This window comes from Coregonus clupeaformis, chromosome 20 (assembly GCF_020615455.1).
Source record: "Coregonus clupeaformis isolate EN_2021a chromosome 20, ASM2061545v1, whole genome shotgun sequence".
NCBI classification, from domain to species: Eukaryota; Metazoa; Chordata; class Actinopteri; order Salmoniformes; family Salmonidae; genus Coregonus; species Coregonus clupeaformis.
In genome coordinates, this window is record NC_059211.1 from 32,923,461 (window position 1) to 32,942,545 (window position 19,085).

General features: G+C 46.5%; 1 protein-coding gene across 1 annotated transcript in view; it reads right to left on the reverse strand.

Annotated features, from left to right (window-relative positions):
• The window catches only part of si:ch73-74h11.1 (desmoglein-2), a 34,176-nt gene extending 15,534 nt beyond the window's left edge, over positions 1-18,642 (reverse strand). The window contains exons 1-6 of the mRNA XM_045205814.1: positions 18,514-18,642; positions 5,320-5,448; positions 4,343-4,498; positions 4,069-4,207; positions 3,456-3,625; positions 2,953-3,087 (exon numbers count right to left, since the gene is read on the reverse strand). Of these exons, the coding sequence (XP_045061749.1) occupies positions 2,953-3,087; positions 3,456-3,625; positions 4,069-4,207; positions 4,343-4,498; positions 5,320-5,448; positions 18,514-18,576 (792 nt within the window). The 5' untranslated portion in view covers positions 18,577-18,642. The remainder of the gene's footprint in view (positions 1-2,952; positions 3,088-3,455; positions 3,626-4,068; positions 4,208-4,342; positions 4,499-5,319; positions 5,449-18,513) is intronic.
• Positions 18,643-19,085: the final 443 nt, after the last annotated feature.

Consider the following 19,085-nt stretch of genomic DNA (forward strand, 5'->3'; position numbering starts at 1 on the left):
CTTATTTTCAAGCATGGTGGTGGCTGCATCATGGTATGGGTATGCTTGACATCGGCAAAGACTGGGGAGTTTTTCAGGATGAAAAGAAACGGGATGGAGCTAAGCACAGGTAAAATCCTAGAGGAAAACCTGCTTTAGTCTGCTTTACACCAGACACTGGGAGAGGAATTCACCTTTCAGCAGGACAATAACCTACAGTGAGGGAAAAAAGTATTTGATCCCCTGCTGATTTTGTACGTTTGCCCACTGACAAAGAAAAATTATACATATTTTTTTAGATTAATAAAACACAAATATATTTTGATTACATAAGTATTCACCACCCTGAGTCAATACATGCTAGAAACACCTTTGGCAGCAATTACAGCTGTGAGTCTTCTTGGGTAAGTCTTATAAGAGCGTTGCACACCTGTATTGTGCAATATGGTAAATATTGCACAATACAGGTGTGCAATGCTCTTATTAGACTTTTCAAAACTCTTCAAGCTCTGTCAAGGTGTTGGGGATCATGGCTAGACAGCAATTTTTATGTCTTGCCATAGATCTTCAAGCAGATTTAAGTCAAAACTGTAACTTGGGCACTAAGGAACTTTCACTGTTTTCTTGGTAAGCAGCTCCAGTGTAGATTTGGCTACAGTGAGGGAAAAAAGTATTTGATCCCCTGCTGATTTTGTACGTTTGCCCACAGACAAAGAAATGATCTGTCTATAATTTTAATGGTAGGTTTATTTGAACAGTGAGAGACAGAATAACAACAAGAAAATCCAGAAAAACGCATGTCAAAAATGTTATAAATTGATTTCGATTTTAATGAGGGAAATAAGTATTTGACCCCCTCTCAATAAGAAAGATTTCTGGCTCCCAGGTGTCTTTTATACAGGTAACGAGCTGAGATTAGGAGCACACTCTTAAAGGGAGTGCTCCTAATCAGCTTGTTACCTGTATAAAAGACATCTTTCCACAGAAGCAATCAATCAATCAGATTCCAAACTCTCCACCATGGCCAAGACCAAAGAGCTCTCCAAGGATGTCAGGGACAAGATTGTAGACCTACACAAGGCTGGAATGGGCTACAAGACCATCGCCAAGCAGCTTGGTGAGAAGGTGACAACAGTTGGTGCGATTATTCGCAAATGGAAAAACACAAAATAACGATCAATCTCCCTCGGCCTGGGGCTCCATGCAAGATCTCACCTCGTGGAGTTGCAATGATCATGAGAAATGAGGAATCAGCTCAGAACTACACGGGAGGATCTTGTCAATGATCTCAAGGCAGCTGGGACCATAGTCACCAAGAAAACAATTGGTAACACACTACGCCGTGAAGGACTGAAATCCTGCAGCGCCCGCAAGGTCCCCCTGCTCAAGAAAGCATATATACAGGCCCGTCTGAAGTTTGCCAATGAACATCTGAATGATTCAGAGGAGAACTGGGTGAAAGTGTTGTGGTCAGATGAGACCAAAATGGAGCTCTTTGGCATCAACTCAACTCGCCGTGTTTGGAGGAGGAGGAATGCTGCCTATGACCCCAAGAACACCATCCCCACCGTCAAACATGGAGGTGGAAACATTATGCTTTGGGGGTGTTTTCTGCTAAGGGGACAGGACAACTTCCCCACATCAAAGGGACGATGGACAGGGCCATGTACCGTCAAATCTTGGGTGAGAACCTCCTTCCCTCAGCCAGGGCATTGAAAATGGGTCGTGGATGGGTATTCCAGCATGACAATGACCCAAAACACACGGCCAAGGCAACAAAGGAGTGGCTCAAGAAGAAGCACATTAAGGTCCTGGAGTGGCCTAGCCAGTCTCCAGACCTTAATCCCATAGAAAATCTGTGGAGGGAGCTGAAGGTTCGAGTTGGCAAACGTCAGCCTCGAAACCTTAATGACTTGGAGAAGATCTGCAAAGAGGAGTGGGACATAATCCCTCCTGAGATGTGTGCAAACCTGGTGGCCAACTACAAGAAACGTCTGACCTCTGTGATTGCCAACAAGGGTTTTGCCACCAAGTACTAAGTCATGTTTTGCAGAGGGGTCAAATAATTATTTCCCTCATTAAAATGCAAATCAATTCATAACATTTTTGACATGCGTTTTTCTGGATATTTTTGTTGTTATTCTGTCTCTCACTGTTCAAATAAACCTACCATTAAAATTATAGACAGATCATTTCTTTGTCTGTGGGCCAACGTACAAAATCAGCAGGGGATCAAATACGTTTTTCCCTCACTGTAGCCAAATCTACACTGGAGCTGCTTACCAAGAAAACAGTGAAAGTTCCTTAGTGCCCAAGTTACAGTTTTGACTTAAATCTGCTTGAAGATCTATGGCAAGACATAAAAATTGCTGTCTAGCCATGATCCCCAACACCTTGACAGAGCTTGAAGAGTTTTGAAAAGTCTAATAAGAGCATTGCACACCTGTATTGTGCAATATTTACCATATTGCACAATACAGGTGTGCAACACTCTTATAAGACTTACCCAAGAAGACTCACAGCTGTAATCGCTGCCAAAGGTGTTTCTAGCATGTATTGACTCAGGGTGGTGAATACTTATGTAATCAAAATATATTCGTGTTTTATTAATCTAAAAAAATATGTATCATTTTTCTTCCACTTTGACATGTATTTTGTGTAGATTGTTGACAAAAAATACAATTAAATCCATTTTAATCCCACTTTGTAACGCAACAAAATATGAAATAAATTCAAGGGGGTGTAGACTTTCTATAGGCACTGTATGTATTTGAAGGATAACCTCAGCAAAATGAGACAAAATATATTATAAACCTTAGGGAAAAGAATCGGTATCCTTTAAAAGTAATCATGTGAAAATTATTAAGTCCATCCCATCATTATTATAATTCCCAGATTGTCACCCACTGTGATGGAAAACACAGCATGTAAAGAAATCTCAGGAAAGGTTGAAACCAAGGCTGTATCTTTCACCTGCTCCTTCTCCAGTGTGGGGACGTTGTCATTGATGTCCAGGACCTTTATTTCCACAGTTCCTGTTCCTGTGTTGCCTCCAGCTGCCCCGCCCATATCTGTCCCTTGGACGATTATAGTGTACGAATCGTGAGTCTAGAAAAGATAGAGCAAAGAGACTTTCATATACTGGTATTTCACATCAGACCTGGGTTCACTTAGTATTTTAGCTGATTTTGATGGAGCTTGCCTGGTGTGCACTTAATACTTCTGGCTACCAAATATTCTGAAAATACCATACAGACCACAGGAGGTTGGTGGCACCTTAATTGGGGAGAACGGGCTTGTGGTAATGACTGGAGCGGAATCAGTGGAATGGTATCAAATACATCAAACAATGGTTTCCAGGTGTTTGATGCCATTCCATTTGCTCCGTTACGGCCATTATTATGAGCCGTTCTCCCCTCAGCAGCCTCCACTGATACAGACAGTTTATAGGGCTGTCAAGGCCTCATCAAGTGTACCTCTCTGTCCAGTGTGGCATCCTTGACGAAGAGTTTCCCTGTATTCTCATCGATGGTGAACATGGCTCCAGACCCTGCTGGTTTCTGGCTGAGGATCTTGTAATGGATCTTAGAGTTCATGCTCCCCTCCTCATCGTCATCTTTCCCAATGATCTGCATGATTTCTGTGCCTGGTGATTCACAGGGTAGGGGGCAATGGGAGAGGACATTGTGAGACATGATATTCCAAAGGCAAGAGGCAGAAGGCTGCCTCAAAAGGCAGACCCGATTGAGACAGCCTCGATATGTGTTTCTGGATTTGTTAAACACTGTGTGGGACATCGGATTATGTCTAATCTGATTGTGCAGCACTAAAGAGAAGAGGTATCTGTCTTATATGAGGATATCTGGCGGCAGGTAGTCCAGCAGTTTGAGTGTTGGGCCAGTAATTGAAAGGTTGCTGGTTCAAATATCCGAGCCGACAAGGTGAAAAATCTGTTGATGTGCTCTTGAGCAAGGCACTTAACTCTACTTTTCTCCAGGGGTGCTGTACTACTATGGCTGACCCTGTAAAACAACACATTGCAGGTGTATGTGACAATAAATAAAAAATATATAAATATTTTTAATGTACCTGCTTTGCTGGACTCTGCGATGGACCCAGAGTGCAGCTCAAAGTAAGGTGGGTTATCGTTCAGATCAATGACATTAATCTGCAGAGGAATATTTGCTTCCGCCAATGTCTTGTTTCTGTACCTGGCCACTCCAGTCAACTGGGACAAAATATATTTATTTATTTACTATATTATATCGTTTCAGTTACATATTAACAAAAGCCTTATAAGCTGCAGTCATAACTGCCATGTCATTCTTATAAATGACAGCTTCATAATGTCAAGGAGACTCACGTTGTACATGGGGAATTTCTCCCGGTCCAGGATGCCGGTGATCCTTACAAAGCCATTCTCGCGGTTGACAGTGAAGAGGTGTATGGGGGGTTTGTCAGCCCCCTCCCCTTCCAGGTAATACTCCACCTTCGCCTCTTTGTCCTTATCAGAGCGGATCTGAACAAAGGAATTACATTAAAACATAAGGAAACAGAGACAAAGGGATAACCATACCTGAATATAACTTGTGGAGTTCCTCAATGATCCTACTTTTAAAAAGGTACATTAATGATGTTCTGTTTCTATTATGGCCTGACGTCTTAAAAGCATGTTTGTTACATACCTAAATGAATGATTTCTAATGACATGTATTACATCTAATTATATGTATCTATGTTGTCAGTATAGTTGTTTATCATGGGTTCAAATTCCATAGGATTCAAACCACTTCTGCCAGGACGGAGTGACTCACAATGAATGGTTATGCTCAACTGCTTATTTGCATCCAAATAAGCATCACAACAATCAACTTCTCTCTGGATGAAACATGCTGGTAACCCGAATCTCTGCTTCATTTTCTCACATGAACCAAGTGAACATAATGCCCAAACTTATGCTCATCAGCCTTGCCTGCTAATTCCATTCACGCAACCATGTGTTAGAAACCTGTCCCTGGTTTCATTCCTCCAAGCGTTTAGTTTCTCATGCCATCCACAGAGCAGACCTGGGTTTTAAATGGTGGTTGTATTCTATCAAATACTATTTAATTACTGGAGTAATGGATGGCCTGGAGTGACAGATGGGTGGGGTGGGTTTATTAAATTGATTCCATTGTGCCAGCCAGGCAAGCTCAATCAAGTAGAGCTAAAACACTATAAGAAATGCGCTGGGGCGAAAAGTGGCACTGTTTCACATTATGTGGATTTCAGCTTCAAGTAGTATATATATAGTAGTATTATGATTAGTCAGGTTTTGCTTGGTGTCTTAGTTTAGCTGACCTTGGCAATGTACTCTCTTTTTGTGTAGTCTGTATTCTCGTTGATCTTGGCAGGAGGCAGGATCCATTCTCTCTTCTGTCTCCTGAGATTCTTTCTTCGCCTCTCTGCTTCTGCGTCAGCACTGAGAACCTGGAATATCAAAAGAGCACATTCAGAGTTACTGATAATATTATACAGTTAACCTCTGTGTACACTGTCAAAAAAAGAAGAGTTGATTCAACATATAATTGTAAGGCAACCAGCTGCAATATAATTGTGAGTTTGCTGTACATTTGGGACTATATAGCTGAACCAACATACATTCTCAAGTTGAATTGCATGTTCACTCAACTTTGAATTTTAGGTTGAGTGAACATACAATTCAACTTGAGAATTGATTCTATCTTATTTGCATATTTCACAGTGTAAAATTAAACTCTTTATGAAAATACATTACATATATCATGTGGTCTTTCTTTGAGGGCCTAGTTACACCCTAGCGCAGTAGTCTGAAACTCCTTGTTTACAGGCTGCATCAAGCCTGCAAGTAGTGATGTTACGTTTGATACCGGAGGTCCGAGGCATGTGTTGCAAAATACGAGATCCCACTGATTCCCGAAGTGGTTCCGGTGCTTTCATCGATTCCAAACTGCTTTCAAACACCGACCTCTACTAGACACAGTACTTACAAATACACTATATACAAAAGTATGTGGACACCCCTTCAAATTAGTGGACACGGTTATTCAGCCACAGATGTATAAAATTGAGCACACCGCCATGCAATCTCCATAGACAAACATTGGCAGTAGAATGACCTTACTGAAGAGCTCAGTGACATTCAATGTGGCACCGTCATAGGATGCCACCTTTCCAACAAGTCAGTTCGTCAAATTTCTGCCCTGCTAGAGCTGCCCCGGTCAACTGTAGGTGCTGTTATTGTGAAGTGGAAACATCTAGGAGCAAAAAAAATTGTCTGTCCAACACTCACTACCGAGTTCCAAACTACCTCTGGAAGCAACGTCAGCACAATAACTGTTCGTCGGGAGCTTAATGAAATGGGTTTCCATGGCCGACAAGCCTAAGATCACTATGCGCAATGCCAAGTGTCGACTGGAGTGGTGTAAAGCTCGCCGCTTTTGGCCTCTGGAACAGTGGACACGTGTTCTCTGGAGTGATGAATCACGCTTTATCATCTGGCAGTCTGATGGACGAATCTGGGTTTGGCGGATGCCAGGAGAACGGTACCTGCACCAACGCATAGTGCCAACAGTAAAGCTTGGTGGAGGAGGAATAATGGTCTGGGGCTGTTTTTCATGGTTCGGACCAGGCCCTTAGCTCCAACGAAGGGAAATCTTAACACTACAGCATACAATGACATTCTAGACGATTCTGTGCTGCCAACTTTGTGGCAACAGTTTGGGGAAGGCCCTTTCCTGTTTCAGCATGACAATGCCCCCAAAGCGAGGTCCATACAGAAATGGTTTGTTGAGATCGGTATGGAAGAACTTGACTGGCCTGCACAGGGCCCTGACATCAACCCCTTCGAACACCTTTAGGATGAATTGAACGCTGACTGCTAGCCAGGCCTAATAGTCCAACATCAGTGCACGACCTCACTAATGCTCTTGTGGCTGAATGGAAGCAAGTCCCCGCAGCAATGTTCCAACATCTAATGGAAATGTCAGCTTCCTGCTTCCCCTGTTTGTCTCCTGGCCTCTAGAGGTCAGCTGTGTTCCCCTTTGCCTTAGTTTTTCCTCATGTGTCCTAATTAGCTTATCTATGTCACCTGTGCCTTGTTTCCCCTTGAGTATTTTAGCTGTGTGTTTTCCCCTTGTTTCTCACTTGGTTATTGCGTCCTGTCTATGTGTCTCCTGCTTTGTCCCACCGTATCAGTCCTAGTAAGTTATTCGAAGTTATCTTTAGTTTGTTTTTCTTCCCTCGGGGAGTTGTTTTGTTTTGCCTCCTGTTTTGGAACATTAAATCTACTTACCTGGAGTATTGCCTTGGGTGTTTCATTTGGGTCCTACAACATCTCCTCTGTGGCTAAGGGGTAGTACCCCAGCTCTACACATTTGAGACCGGAGTTCTAGCCCGGCTTGTGACAGAATAACCAAGTCAATCATGGACCCAGAAACACTCAGTTCCCAGGACCTGTTGGCGGTGATCATTCGACATGAGGCTTCTTTCCAGCGCCATGAAGCCGTTCTCAGCCGACAAGAGGAGCTGATGGCTAGACATTCTCAACTCCTGGCCGAAATGATGAGTTCCCTTCACCAGCTCTTTGAACGCCTCCTTGGTTCTCCCCCTTCCCCCCGGTCACCTCCCAGTGACGACAGGCCTTCTCGGTTGGCGGAGCCCCGACTACCACCTCCCAAGCCCTTTTCTGGGGATCCAAGCTCTTGTCAGGGTTTCCTCACCCAATGCTCCCTCACCTTCGAGCTCCAACCCTCAAGTTTTCCCACAGACCGTTCCAAGATTGCCTACCTCATTACCCTTCTTTCAGACAAGGCGCTCGCCTGGGCCTCTGCGGTGTGGCAGTCCCAGGAGGCCTGTTGTGACTCCCCACGCTGCATTTGTAGAAGAGTTCAAGCGGGTGTTCGATCATCCTGTCAGTGGGCGGGAGGCTTCCAAGCGCCTACTGTCTCTCCGTCAGGGCCCCCGAAGCACGGCAGATTTTGCCATTGAGTTCCGAACCATAGCAGCAAGGAGCGGATGGAATGATGAAGCGCTGAGGGTCTGCTTTCAGGGAGGGTTATCTGAGCCCCTTCAAGATGAGTTAGCCACCCGTGAACCAGCTGAAGATCTCGAGTCCCTCATAGCCTTGGCCATCCGCCTGGACAATGCGTCTAAGAGAGCGGAGAACGGCTCGCCGTCAGGTGTCTCAGTCCCAAGTTCCTCTGAGCAGCTCTGTTTCTCCTGTTTGGACTCCGTCATTCAGAGCTGCCCGGCTCCTGAACTGCCCCAGGATTCCCCGGAGAGCATGCAGTTAGGCCGTTCCAGGCTTTCTTCCAACGAAGGAACGTCGCATGAGGGAGCGTCGGTGCCTCTACTGCGGGGTTGCCGGCCACTTCCGCTCCACTTGCCCCGAGCTTTGAAACGCCTGTCCCCGCCCAGCTACAGGAGGGTTGTGATGGGGAAAATTAGAGCTCCTCCTACTAACGCGGTCCTAGCTATTCCAGCCACTCTGTCCTGGGAGGGCCACCAGCATCGGGTCCAGGCTATGATCGATTCCGGTGCCGCAGGTGATTTTATGGATGTAACCTTGGCTAAGGAACTTAAGATCCCTACCCAACTACTTCCTCAACCCCAGGCAGTTACAGCCTTAGATGGCAGACCTCTGGAACCAGGAAAAGTTACTGAGGCGACTCAGTCCCTGCGACTTACCATCTCTCAACACCAGCAGGAGGAGACCTTCTATCTCATTGACTCTCCCGAGTATCCTATTATCCTGGGTCACCCTTGGCTATGCAGACATAATCCCCAGATCGACTGGCCTACTGGCACCATTCTTAGCTGGGGTCCCACTTGCCAACTCACCTGCATGCTTCAGAGTTCCTCAGCCCCTAGTACCCAGTTTCAAGAGTCTGTTGACGTCTCCCGAGTCCCCAGTGTTTACCATCGGTTCAAAGCAGTGTTCAGCAAGGCCCGGGCTACTGCCTTACCGCCTCATCGCACTTATGACTGTGCCATTGATCTACTCCCTGGGTGCTGCCCTCCTAGAGGTCGGATCTTTTCCTTGTCCTCCCCGAGCACGCAGCTATGGACACCTACATTAAGGAGTCCTTGGCAGCCGGCCTCATCTATGCCTCTACTTCCCCGGCTGGGGCGGGCTTCTTTTTGTTGAAAAGAAAGACGGGGGTCTGAGGCCTTGTATTGATTACCGGGGACTCAACAAGATCACGGTTCGGAATCGATACCCTCTTCCTCTCATGGCCACTGCTTTTGAGCTGCTTCAAGGGGCTTCCATTTTTACTAAGCTGGATCTCCGCAATGCTTACCATCTCGTGCGGATCCGGCCAGGAGACGAATGGAAGACGGCGTTCAACACGCCCACGGGACACTATGAATATCGGGTGATGCCGTTCGGGCTCACCAATGCCCCCGCAGTATTCCAAGCCCTGATTAATGATGTTCTCCGGGGATATGCTTAATCTGTTCGTCTTCGTGTACCTGGACGATATCCTCATCTTCTCGAGGTCACTGAAGGAGCATGAGGGGCATGTTAGCCGGGTTCTCCAGAGGCTCCTTGACAATCACCTCTACGTTAAGCCTGAGAAGTGAATTTCATGTTTCTCAGACTCAGTTTCTCGGGTTTATTGTCACTCCCGGGCACCTAGAGATGGATCCCAAGAAGGTCAAGGCGGTCCACGATTGGCCCACACCTGCCACGGTCAAGGAGGTTCAACGGTTCATTGGCTTTTCTAACTTCTATCGGAAGTTCATCAAGAATTTCAGCTCGGTGGTAGCCCCTTGACGACGCTTACCAAGGGAGGAGGGACCAAGATTCACTGGGGTCCGGAAGCAGCAGGGGCCTTCGAGGATCTCAAGCGCCACTTCACTTCTGCTCCGATTCTGGTGACCCCTGACCCAGAGAGACCTTTCGTGGTGGAGGTGGACGCCTCAGAGGTGGGGTGGGAGCCGTCCTGTCACAGAGGGGTGCGGATGGGAGATTACACCCCTTGTGCCTTCATGTCTCGCCGCCTGTCTGAGGCCGAGCGCAACTACCACGTGGGGGATCTAGAGTTGCTTGCGGTTAAACTGGCCTTGGAAGAGTGGCGCCATTGGCTTGAGGGGGCTCAGCACCCTTTCCAGGTTCTCACAGACCACAAGAACCTGGAATATCTCCAACAGGCTAAGCGGATGAACCCTCGGCAAGCACGATGGTCCCTTTTCTTTAATCGATTCCAGTTCATCCTGACTTACCGACCTGGCACCAAGAACGTCAAGCCGGATGCTCTGTCTCGAGTCTATTCTCCCGAGGTACAAGAGAAGCCCTTGGCATCGATTATTCCGAGGTCTAGGATCGTCGCACCTCTTCAGTGGGAACTAGAAAGAGGGGTACGAGAAGCTCTTGCCCATGAGCCCGATCCAGGCGGTGGTCCTGCCGGTCGCCTGTACGTTCCTCTCTCGGTTCGGGGCCCGCGTCTTGCAGTGGGGTCATGAGTCGCCCTTGACATGCCATCCTGGCAGTGCTCGCACACTGGAGTTCCTCCGACGGCGGTTTTGGTGGCCGTCCATCAAGAAGGACGTGCAGGTCTATGTTGAGGCCTGCCCTGTGTGCAACCAGGGGAAAGTCGACACGCCAGCGACCCCAGGGACTGCTCCATCCCTTACCTGTTCCTCGAAGGCCATGGTCACACCTTTCTCTGGACTTTGTTACGGGACTTCCTCTATCCCAGGGCAACACCGTCATCCTTGTGGTGGTAGACCGTTTCTCTAAGGCTGCCCGGTTTATTCCCCTGCCCAAGCTGCCCTCGGCTAAGGAGACTGCGGAGCTCCTCATGAACCATGTCTTCCGGATATTTGGCATTCCCCTGGACGTGGTCTCTGACCGAGGTCCCCACTCTCGTCCCGGTTTTGGGGGCCTTCTGCAGGCTTATTGGGGCCACAGCCAGCCTATCGTCAGGATTCCATCCAGAGTCTAATGGCCAAACGGAACGGATTAATCAGGATCTGGAGACCACCCTGCGGTGTATGGCGGCCAGTAATCCCACGTCTTGGGCCACCTATATCATTTGGGCTGAATATGCCCACAACACCCTCCAGTCCTCAGCCACCGGATTGTCCCCTTCGAATGCCAGTTCGGTTACAACCCTCCTTTGTTTCCAGAGGAAGAGGCGCAAGTTGGTGTTCCCTCGGCCCAGCGCTTTGTCCAACGCTGTAGGCGGACCTGGAAGAAGGCCAGGTGTACCCTCCTTCGGACCTCCCAGAGATACCAAAGTCAGGCTAATCGCCACCGCCGGACGGCCCCTAGTTTCCGAGCTGGTCAGAGAGTTTGGTTGGCCACTAAGAACTTGCCCCTCCGGGTCGAATCCAAGAAGCTTTCCCAGAGATACATCGGCCCTTTCCGCATTTCTAGAAAGGTTAACCCTGTGTCGTATCGTTTAGTTCTGCCTCGCTCCCTTAGAGTTAACCCCACTTTCCATGTTTCACTCCTTAAACCTGTCTTGTCTTCTCCTTTTGCCCCCCACACAGACCCCCGCCACCTCCCAGGATCATAGACGGCCAGCCAGCCTACACAGTCCGCCGGATACTGGACTCCCGGAGGGTCCAGAACTCTCTGCAGTATCTGGTGGACTGGGAGGGCTACGGGCCAGAGGAGCGCTCCTGGGTTCCGGCCAGGGACATCCTGGACCCAGGGTTGATCCGAGATTTTCGCACCCCTGGGGCCAGGGTGATTCTGGAAGGAACGTCAGGAGTCGTTCCTAGAGGAGGGGGTCCTGTCAGCTTCCTGCTTCCCCTGTTTGTCTCCTGGCCTCTAGAGGTCAGCTGTGTTCCCTTGCCTTAGTTTTTCCTCATGTGTCCTAATTAGCTTATCTATGTCACCTGTGCCTTGTTTCCCCCTTGAGTATTTTAGCTGTGTGTTTTCCCCCTTGTTTCTCACTTCTGGTTATTGCGTCCCTGTCTATGTGTCTCCTGCTTTGTCCCACCGTATCAGTCCTAGTAAGTTATTCGAAGTTATCTTTAGTTTGTTTTTCTCCCCTCGGGGAGTTGTTTTGTTTTGCCTCCTGTTTTGGAACATTAAATCTACTTACCTGGAGTATTGCCTTGGGTGTTTCATTTGGGTCCTACAACATCTCCTCTGTGGCTAAGGGGTAGTACCCCCAGCTCTACACATTTGAGACCGGAGTTCTAGCCCGGCTTGTGACAGGAAAGCCTTCCCAGAAGAGTGGAGGCTGTTATAGCAGCAAAGGGGGGACCAACTCCATATTAATGCCCATGATTTTGGAATGAGATGTTCGACGAGCAGGTGTCCACATCTTTCTGGTCGTGTAGTTAGGATGTTGTACATGTAGTTTCACCTGACTGGTAGCTTAGCAGGTAAAGTAGGGAACTATGGAACATTCAGGGTATGAGGTAGAATCCTGTTAAAGGTACAATATTTTGAAAATTATTTTATGTCAAACCACACTTTCTGAACTGTTGTTCAAATAATTAACAATAGTGAATGGGCGGAGAAGCACAGGGCAAAGTTCTATTTCCAATGTAATTAAATTCCAAAAAATTATAGGCTATTTACATTGACTGGAAATAAATATTGTTTCATGCATTTGTCTATTTTCATATTGTCACGCCCTGACTCAGGGGACGCTTATATGTTGAGTCAGGGTGTGTATATTCCTTGTTGTGCGTTTTCTATGTTTGTGTTCTAGTATGTGTATTTCTATGTTGGCCGGTGTGGTTCCCAATCAGAGGCAGCTGTCGCTCGTTGTCTCTGATTGGGGACCATATTTAAGCAGCCTATTGGCACTGTCTAGTTGTGGGATCTTGTTCTGTGTAAGGTATGGTGTGTGTGCTACCTTGGACTTCACGTTTCGTTTCCTTTGTTGTTTTCGTCGTGTGTTTATCAGTTCAATAAACATGTACGCATATCACGCTGCGCCTTGGTCTGACCCGTCCTTCAAAGAACGTGACACATATATAATAAGAGAGTTCTGATTTTCTCCATATAGGCCTACCCCTTATTATAAATAACATAGAGTCCCTTATATTTCAAAAAGTCTCAAGCTAGGGTATATGATAACACTGGTAATAGGTCAGTTGTTGTAGCTTATTAATTGCGAGGCACATTGGAGCATAAATTATAATAATATAACTAGTTTTTATATTTCACTGGACTGATGGTCATGTCTCAGCGGAGGGAGGGAGCTCGTGCGACTAGAAGTGGAGAAGCGTGTTTCATGATTTCTAAAAGTGTTGAATAAAAACGGTGTTGTAGTGCTGATCATTATCTTTAAGGCCCTCAATTAGTGATTGATATAAAGGGGGGCTAAAGGCCCTTCATGGCAAAATCACTGATATCAAATAACTTGACCAATGCTCCAACATCCTCTTCTATAACCGATCTCTTGAAAAGTGAACAGTGAGCTTTGTTTGGCCACTCATCCCCTTCCCGAATACGCACCAGGTTGTAGGCACTCCTGAGGTCTAATTTGGTGAAAAAGCGGGCCCAATGCATTGACTCAATCATTGAAGGAATGAGGGGAAGAGGATAACTAAATCGTACCGTCACATTATTCAGTGGTTGAAAATCAATGCACGGGCGTAAACCGCCATCTTTCTTCTTCACAAAGAAGAAACTCGAGGAGGCAGGTGAAATGGAGGGACGTATATACCCCTGGCGCAGGGACTCGGTGACGTATGTTTCCATAGCCTCCGTTTCAGCCTGCGACAGGGGATACACATGACTCCTGGGAGGTACAGCGTCTACCTGAAGGTTTATCGCGCAATCCCCCTCCCGATGAGGTGGTAATTTCGTCGCTTGCGTCCTGGTGTATTCCGCTAAGTGCGCCGAGCATGTGTCCCTGGTTCGCAAGGTACTGGTCCGACTGCTGGAAAATGATCTCTATGCCAAGGCAGAGAAGTGTGAGTTTTTCCAGCAGTCAATCTCCTTCCCTCGGATATCGCATACACCACAGGTGTGGAGATGGAGGGAGACCGCATTGCAGCCGTGCGTAATTGGCCGACTCCAACCACGGTAAAGGAGGTGCAGCGCTTCCTTGGCTTTGCCAACTTCTATCGAAGGTTTATTCTGGGCTTTGGCAAGGTCGCAGCTCCCATTACCTCCTTGTTGAAGGGTGGGCCGTCCCGGCTCCGCTGGTCTGATGAGGCTGATTTGGCCTTCAGTAGATTGCGGGGTCTGTTCACCTCAGCCCCGGTACTGGCTCACCCCGATCCATCACTACCATTCGTAGTGGAGGTGGATGTGTCCGAGGTAGGGATAGGAGCTGTCTTATCCCAACGCTTGGGCACGCCACCCAAGCTCCGCCCCTGTGCCTTCTTTTCTAAGAAGCTCAGCTCGGCGGAGTAGAACTACGCCGTTGTTGATCGGGAGCTGCTGGCTGTTGTCCGAGCTTTGACGGTGTGGAGACATTGGCTCGAAGGGCAAAACACCCTTTCCTCGTCTGGACAGACCACCGTAACCTGGAGTACATTCGGGCAGCGAGGAGGCTGAATCCTCGCCAGGCCAGGTGGGCCCTCTTCTTCACCCGGTTTGATTTCACACTCTCATACATTCCGGGTACGAAGAACGTGAAGGCAGGCGCACTGTCTCGGCTGTATGACACAGAGGAGAGGCCCAGAGACAACACCCCCATACTCCCGGCCTCATGCATTGTGGCGCCGGTAGTATGGGCGATGGACGCAGATATAGCGCAGGCATTACGCACAGATCCATCTCCACTGGACTTCGGTATTTGGCCTCCTGCGCCTGACTCCTTCATTCACACCTCGTCACAACTCTATACAATTTAGTGCAAAATCTAGTGCAGAAGAACTATAATGGGGGGATCCTGCCCTGAATAGTGCATGATATCGTGTCACACTGAGTGTACAAAACATTAGAAACACCTGCTCTTTCCATGACATAGACTGACCAGGTGAATCCAGGTGAAAGCTAGGTTCCCTTATTGATGTCCTGCTGGCTATGTCACCCATATGTAATGCGCTATATTTCATATAGAACACCTGCAGAGAGTCCTGAATTATGGGATCTCTATGGTGTCACCACTGTTCCATGCCTTCCCAGGGAGTTATGGAGACATACACTGTGTACCTACTGAAAAGGCTGATGTTTCAACAGTGAGCTGCTGTTTCTTTGGCAACCACCATCCACTTACTTGTACATTATGTACTCAGACTATACACTGAACCCCTCAGGCCATGTTGTTATACAACAGGTTATCTGACAAGGTTCCCACAAGGAGTAGAAAATAGAGCACCCTGACCTTTACGTTTCTGCAACATACGAATGATCTTGACAACATTCTTCAAGGAAGTAGTTCTTCCATTGTTGTCTTTGTCAATTTCAACTGATTATAGGGCTTCCTCAGGCAGTTTTACTAAGCCTGTGATAACACTTTATTTTACGGTACTGCTTCCACTGATATTTAAGTAGTAGGAAAGTGTGTGGTGTCAATAATAAGTACTTCCTTAACGCACAATCATTCAACTCAATTGGTTATGACCTACACTGCAATACGAAACACTGCATAGTGGTGTTTTTTTATGAATCACAAAGAATCTAACAAGTGAGCCATATGTTATTGTTGTATGATTAGTTCTGATGTGATGTCCACGTAAACATCTGGAATGTTTTGTTCTGTAAATGAAAGTGTAACTTAACTTTGTCATCCTCTAACAATGACAATCATCATTGAAATGCCTGACCAGACAAGAAACATTTAGAGAGAGAGAGAGAGAGAGAGAATGAGAGAGGAGAGAGAGAAAGAGACGGAGAGAAAGAGAGAAAGAGAACATGAGAGAGAGAGAGAGAGAGAGAGAGAGAGAGAGAGAGAGAGAGAGAGAGAGAGAGCGCGAGAGAGAGAGAACGAGAGAGAGGGAAATAGAAAGGGAGGGGGAGAGAGGAGCGAGAAAGAGAGAGAGAAAGAGAGAAAGAACATGACAGAGAGAGAGAGAGAGAGAGAGAGAGAGAGAGAGAGAGAGAGAGAGAGAGAGAGAGAGAGAGAGAGAGAGAGAGAGAGAAATAGAGAGGAGGGAGAGAGAGAACGAGAGAGAGAGGGAAATAGAGAGAGAGGGAGAGCGAGAGAGAGAGAGAGATACTGTTGGCACATGAATATGGCGGACTATGGCTACAGACGGGTTGTGTCTGTTATCAAATCAAATCAAATCAAATCAAATGTTATTTGTCACATGCACATGGGGGGTCAATGTAAATAGTCCGGGTGGCTGTTAAGGAGCTGATCAGGAGCTGATTTGTATACAAATGTAAGCAAGGTTTGAAATTATTATGTTTTAGTGAAATATTATATATGTTTGGGCTTCTTGTAGTCAATTTGCACACCATCTGCTCAAGACAAAATCAGCCAGTGGTTGAATCTAGTTGATGATCCCTGGTGTATAGTATGTAGCCTATACCCTATAGGCTGTCTGTGTTTGAACATGTACATTGATGTATGTCCTGGACATTTTCTCCCTTATAGCATCCGCACCTCTCTGTTAGCTAGGGAGAAAGTTAGAGCGTCGATCACAGGGGTTTATTGCTTGAGGGAAATAGATCTGTCTTTTCCTGCCTTTACATTTTTATTTTGTACAAAGCAAATGACAATCATACTGTATGTTTTCAACCTGAGGCACATGAGGCTACATGAACAGTACATGGTGTTGCAACGAGGTGGCAGGTAGCCTAGTGGTTAAGAGCATTGTGCCAGTAACTGAAAGGTCGCTAGTTTAAATCCCTGAGCCGGTAAAGTGGAAAAATCTGCAGTTCTGCCCTTGAGCAAAGCAATTAACTCCCAACGACTGCTCCCCAGGAGCCGGTGACATTGATTAAGGCAGCCCCCCTCACCTCTCTTATTCAGAGGGGTTGGGTTAAATGTGGAAGACGCATTTTGTTTGAATGCATTCAGTTGTGAAACTGACTAGGTATCCCCTTTCCCAACAAGTGTGTGTGTTCTGTTGATTTAATGGCCTTTATTATTTGCACTGCATGGCAAACAAAAGTCTCTCTGTTGGAAGTACTGTACAGGTATGTGAATGAGTGGCTGCATTTTTCAGCTTCTCCCTCTCTCTCTGTTTCGGATTGTGCTGTAGCTGGAATGGGTCGAGGTTGGTTGAGAGGCACCTGGAACAAGATATGATTTGAATTGTGCCAAAGGGGCTTTTTCTCACTTCTTCTTTTTGAACCTATACCTGTAAACACTGAGTGTACAAAACATGCTCTTTCCATGACATAGACTGACCAGGTGAATCCAGGTGAAAGCTATGATCCCCTATTGATGTCTTACTGGCTATGTCACCCATATGTAATGCGCTATATTTCATATAGAACACCTGCAGAGAGTCCTGAATTATGGGATCTCTATGGTGTCACCACTGTTCCATGCCTTCCCAGGGAGTTATGGAGACAGACACTGTGTACCTATTGCAAAGGCTGATGTTTCAACAGAGTGAGCTGCTGTTTCTTTGGCAACCACCATCCACTTACTTGTACATTATGTACTCAGACTATACACTGAACCCCTCAGGCCATGTTGTTATACAACAGGTTATCTGACAAGGTCACCTGTTAAATCCACTTCAATCAGTGTAGATGAAGGGGAGGAGACAGATTAAAGAAGGATGTTTAAGCCTAGACACAATTGAGACATGGAAGGGCGCGCCGGTTTGAATGTGTTAAGAACTGCAACGCTTCTGGGTTTTTCTCCCTCAACAGTTTCCCGTGTGTATCAAGAATAATCCACCACCCAAACGACATCCAGTCAACTTCACACAACTGTGGGAAGCATTGGAGTCAATATGGGCCGGCATCCCTGTGGAACACTTTAGAAACCTTGTAGAGTCCATGCCTGACGAATTCAGGCTGTTCTGAAGGCAACTCAATAGTAAGAAGGTGTTCCTAATGTTTTGTACACTCAGTGTATACAGCACTTATAAGATTACAATGGCTAATAGGTTAAGCCAACAATAAAGACCAAGCTGCAACAAAGACCAAAGTAAAATACCACTTAGCCTCTTTATGACTCACAACACACAGCACTGACTAGAAGAATGAAACCACACTGAAGAATCATGCATAGTTTAGGGTTTCACTGCATAAATCACTCATAATGATGGTCATTGTGCATGTCTGCATGGAATGAAATGGCTTCTGCAAGAAGTTGTTTGTCAACAAAATTGCACGAAAAAACAAGCATCTTTGGAATTAGAAAAAGAGAATGTTCTCGGACAATAATTGCTTGGGTGCTTCGATAGTGTTTGAAGTTGTGCTTACAGTTTATAACTATGGGCGCTTCGATAGTGTTTGTAGTTGTGCTTCCAGCTTTGCGGAACAAGAGCAATTAGGTATTTTTATAAGGCACATTTAATAAGGCACATGCCTAATTAGGACTAATACAAGATAACAGATTTCAATCAAATGGCCTAACCTGAAGCATGAAGTATCTACCTGCAACAACAGGCTCGCCTTCAACATTTTATATTGACATCTCAATATAAATTATACTATTTCAATAAAGCTCCAGAGGTACTCACCAGTGCCACAATCAGCAGAAGCAGCAGGCAGACTCCTGTATGCCTGACCCTAGCCCTAGCCATGACAGTGTTATAGAGTCTGCACCATACAGACAGTTAATGTACAGTACAGTCCCCCTCTCACTTTAGTCTCACTCTCTCCCTCAGAATGTAGAATTTAGGCTTGAGAATTCATGAGGTGGGTGTTAAATATGAGGGGAGGGAGGTGTCTTATGTACTTTCTCCTCAGGGACACTGGACACCTACAGTATGTCCTATGTCAACAACCATTATCCCCCCTCACCACACCTACCCCACCCCCATCCCGACCACACCCCCTCTATGCCGAACCCTCCCATATCCATCCACCCTCACTCTCTCTTTTTTTTTCTCTCTCCTTCCACTCCCCCTCCCTCTCTTTCTATAAGCTGACTCCTATTACCCCCTCTTCCCCTCTCTTCCTCTCCCTCCCTCTGGGTGAATATTTTTGAAAGGTGTGTTTCTGTGTGGTATTAAGATAACCTGCCTAAATGACTACCAACCCGTAGCACTCACGTCTGTAGCCATGAAGTGCTTTGAAAGGCTGGTCATGG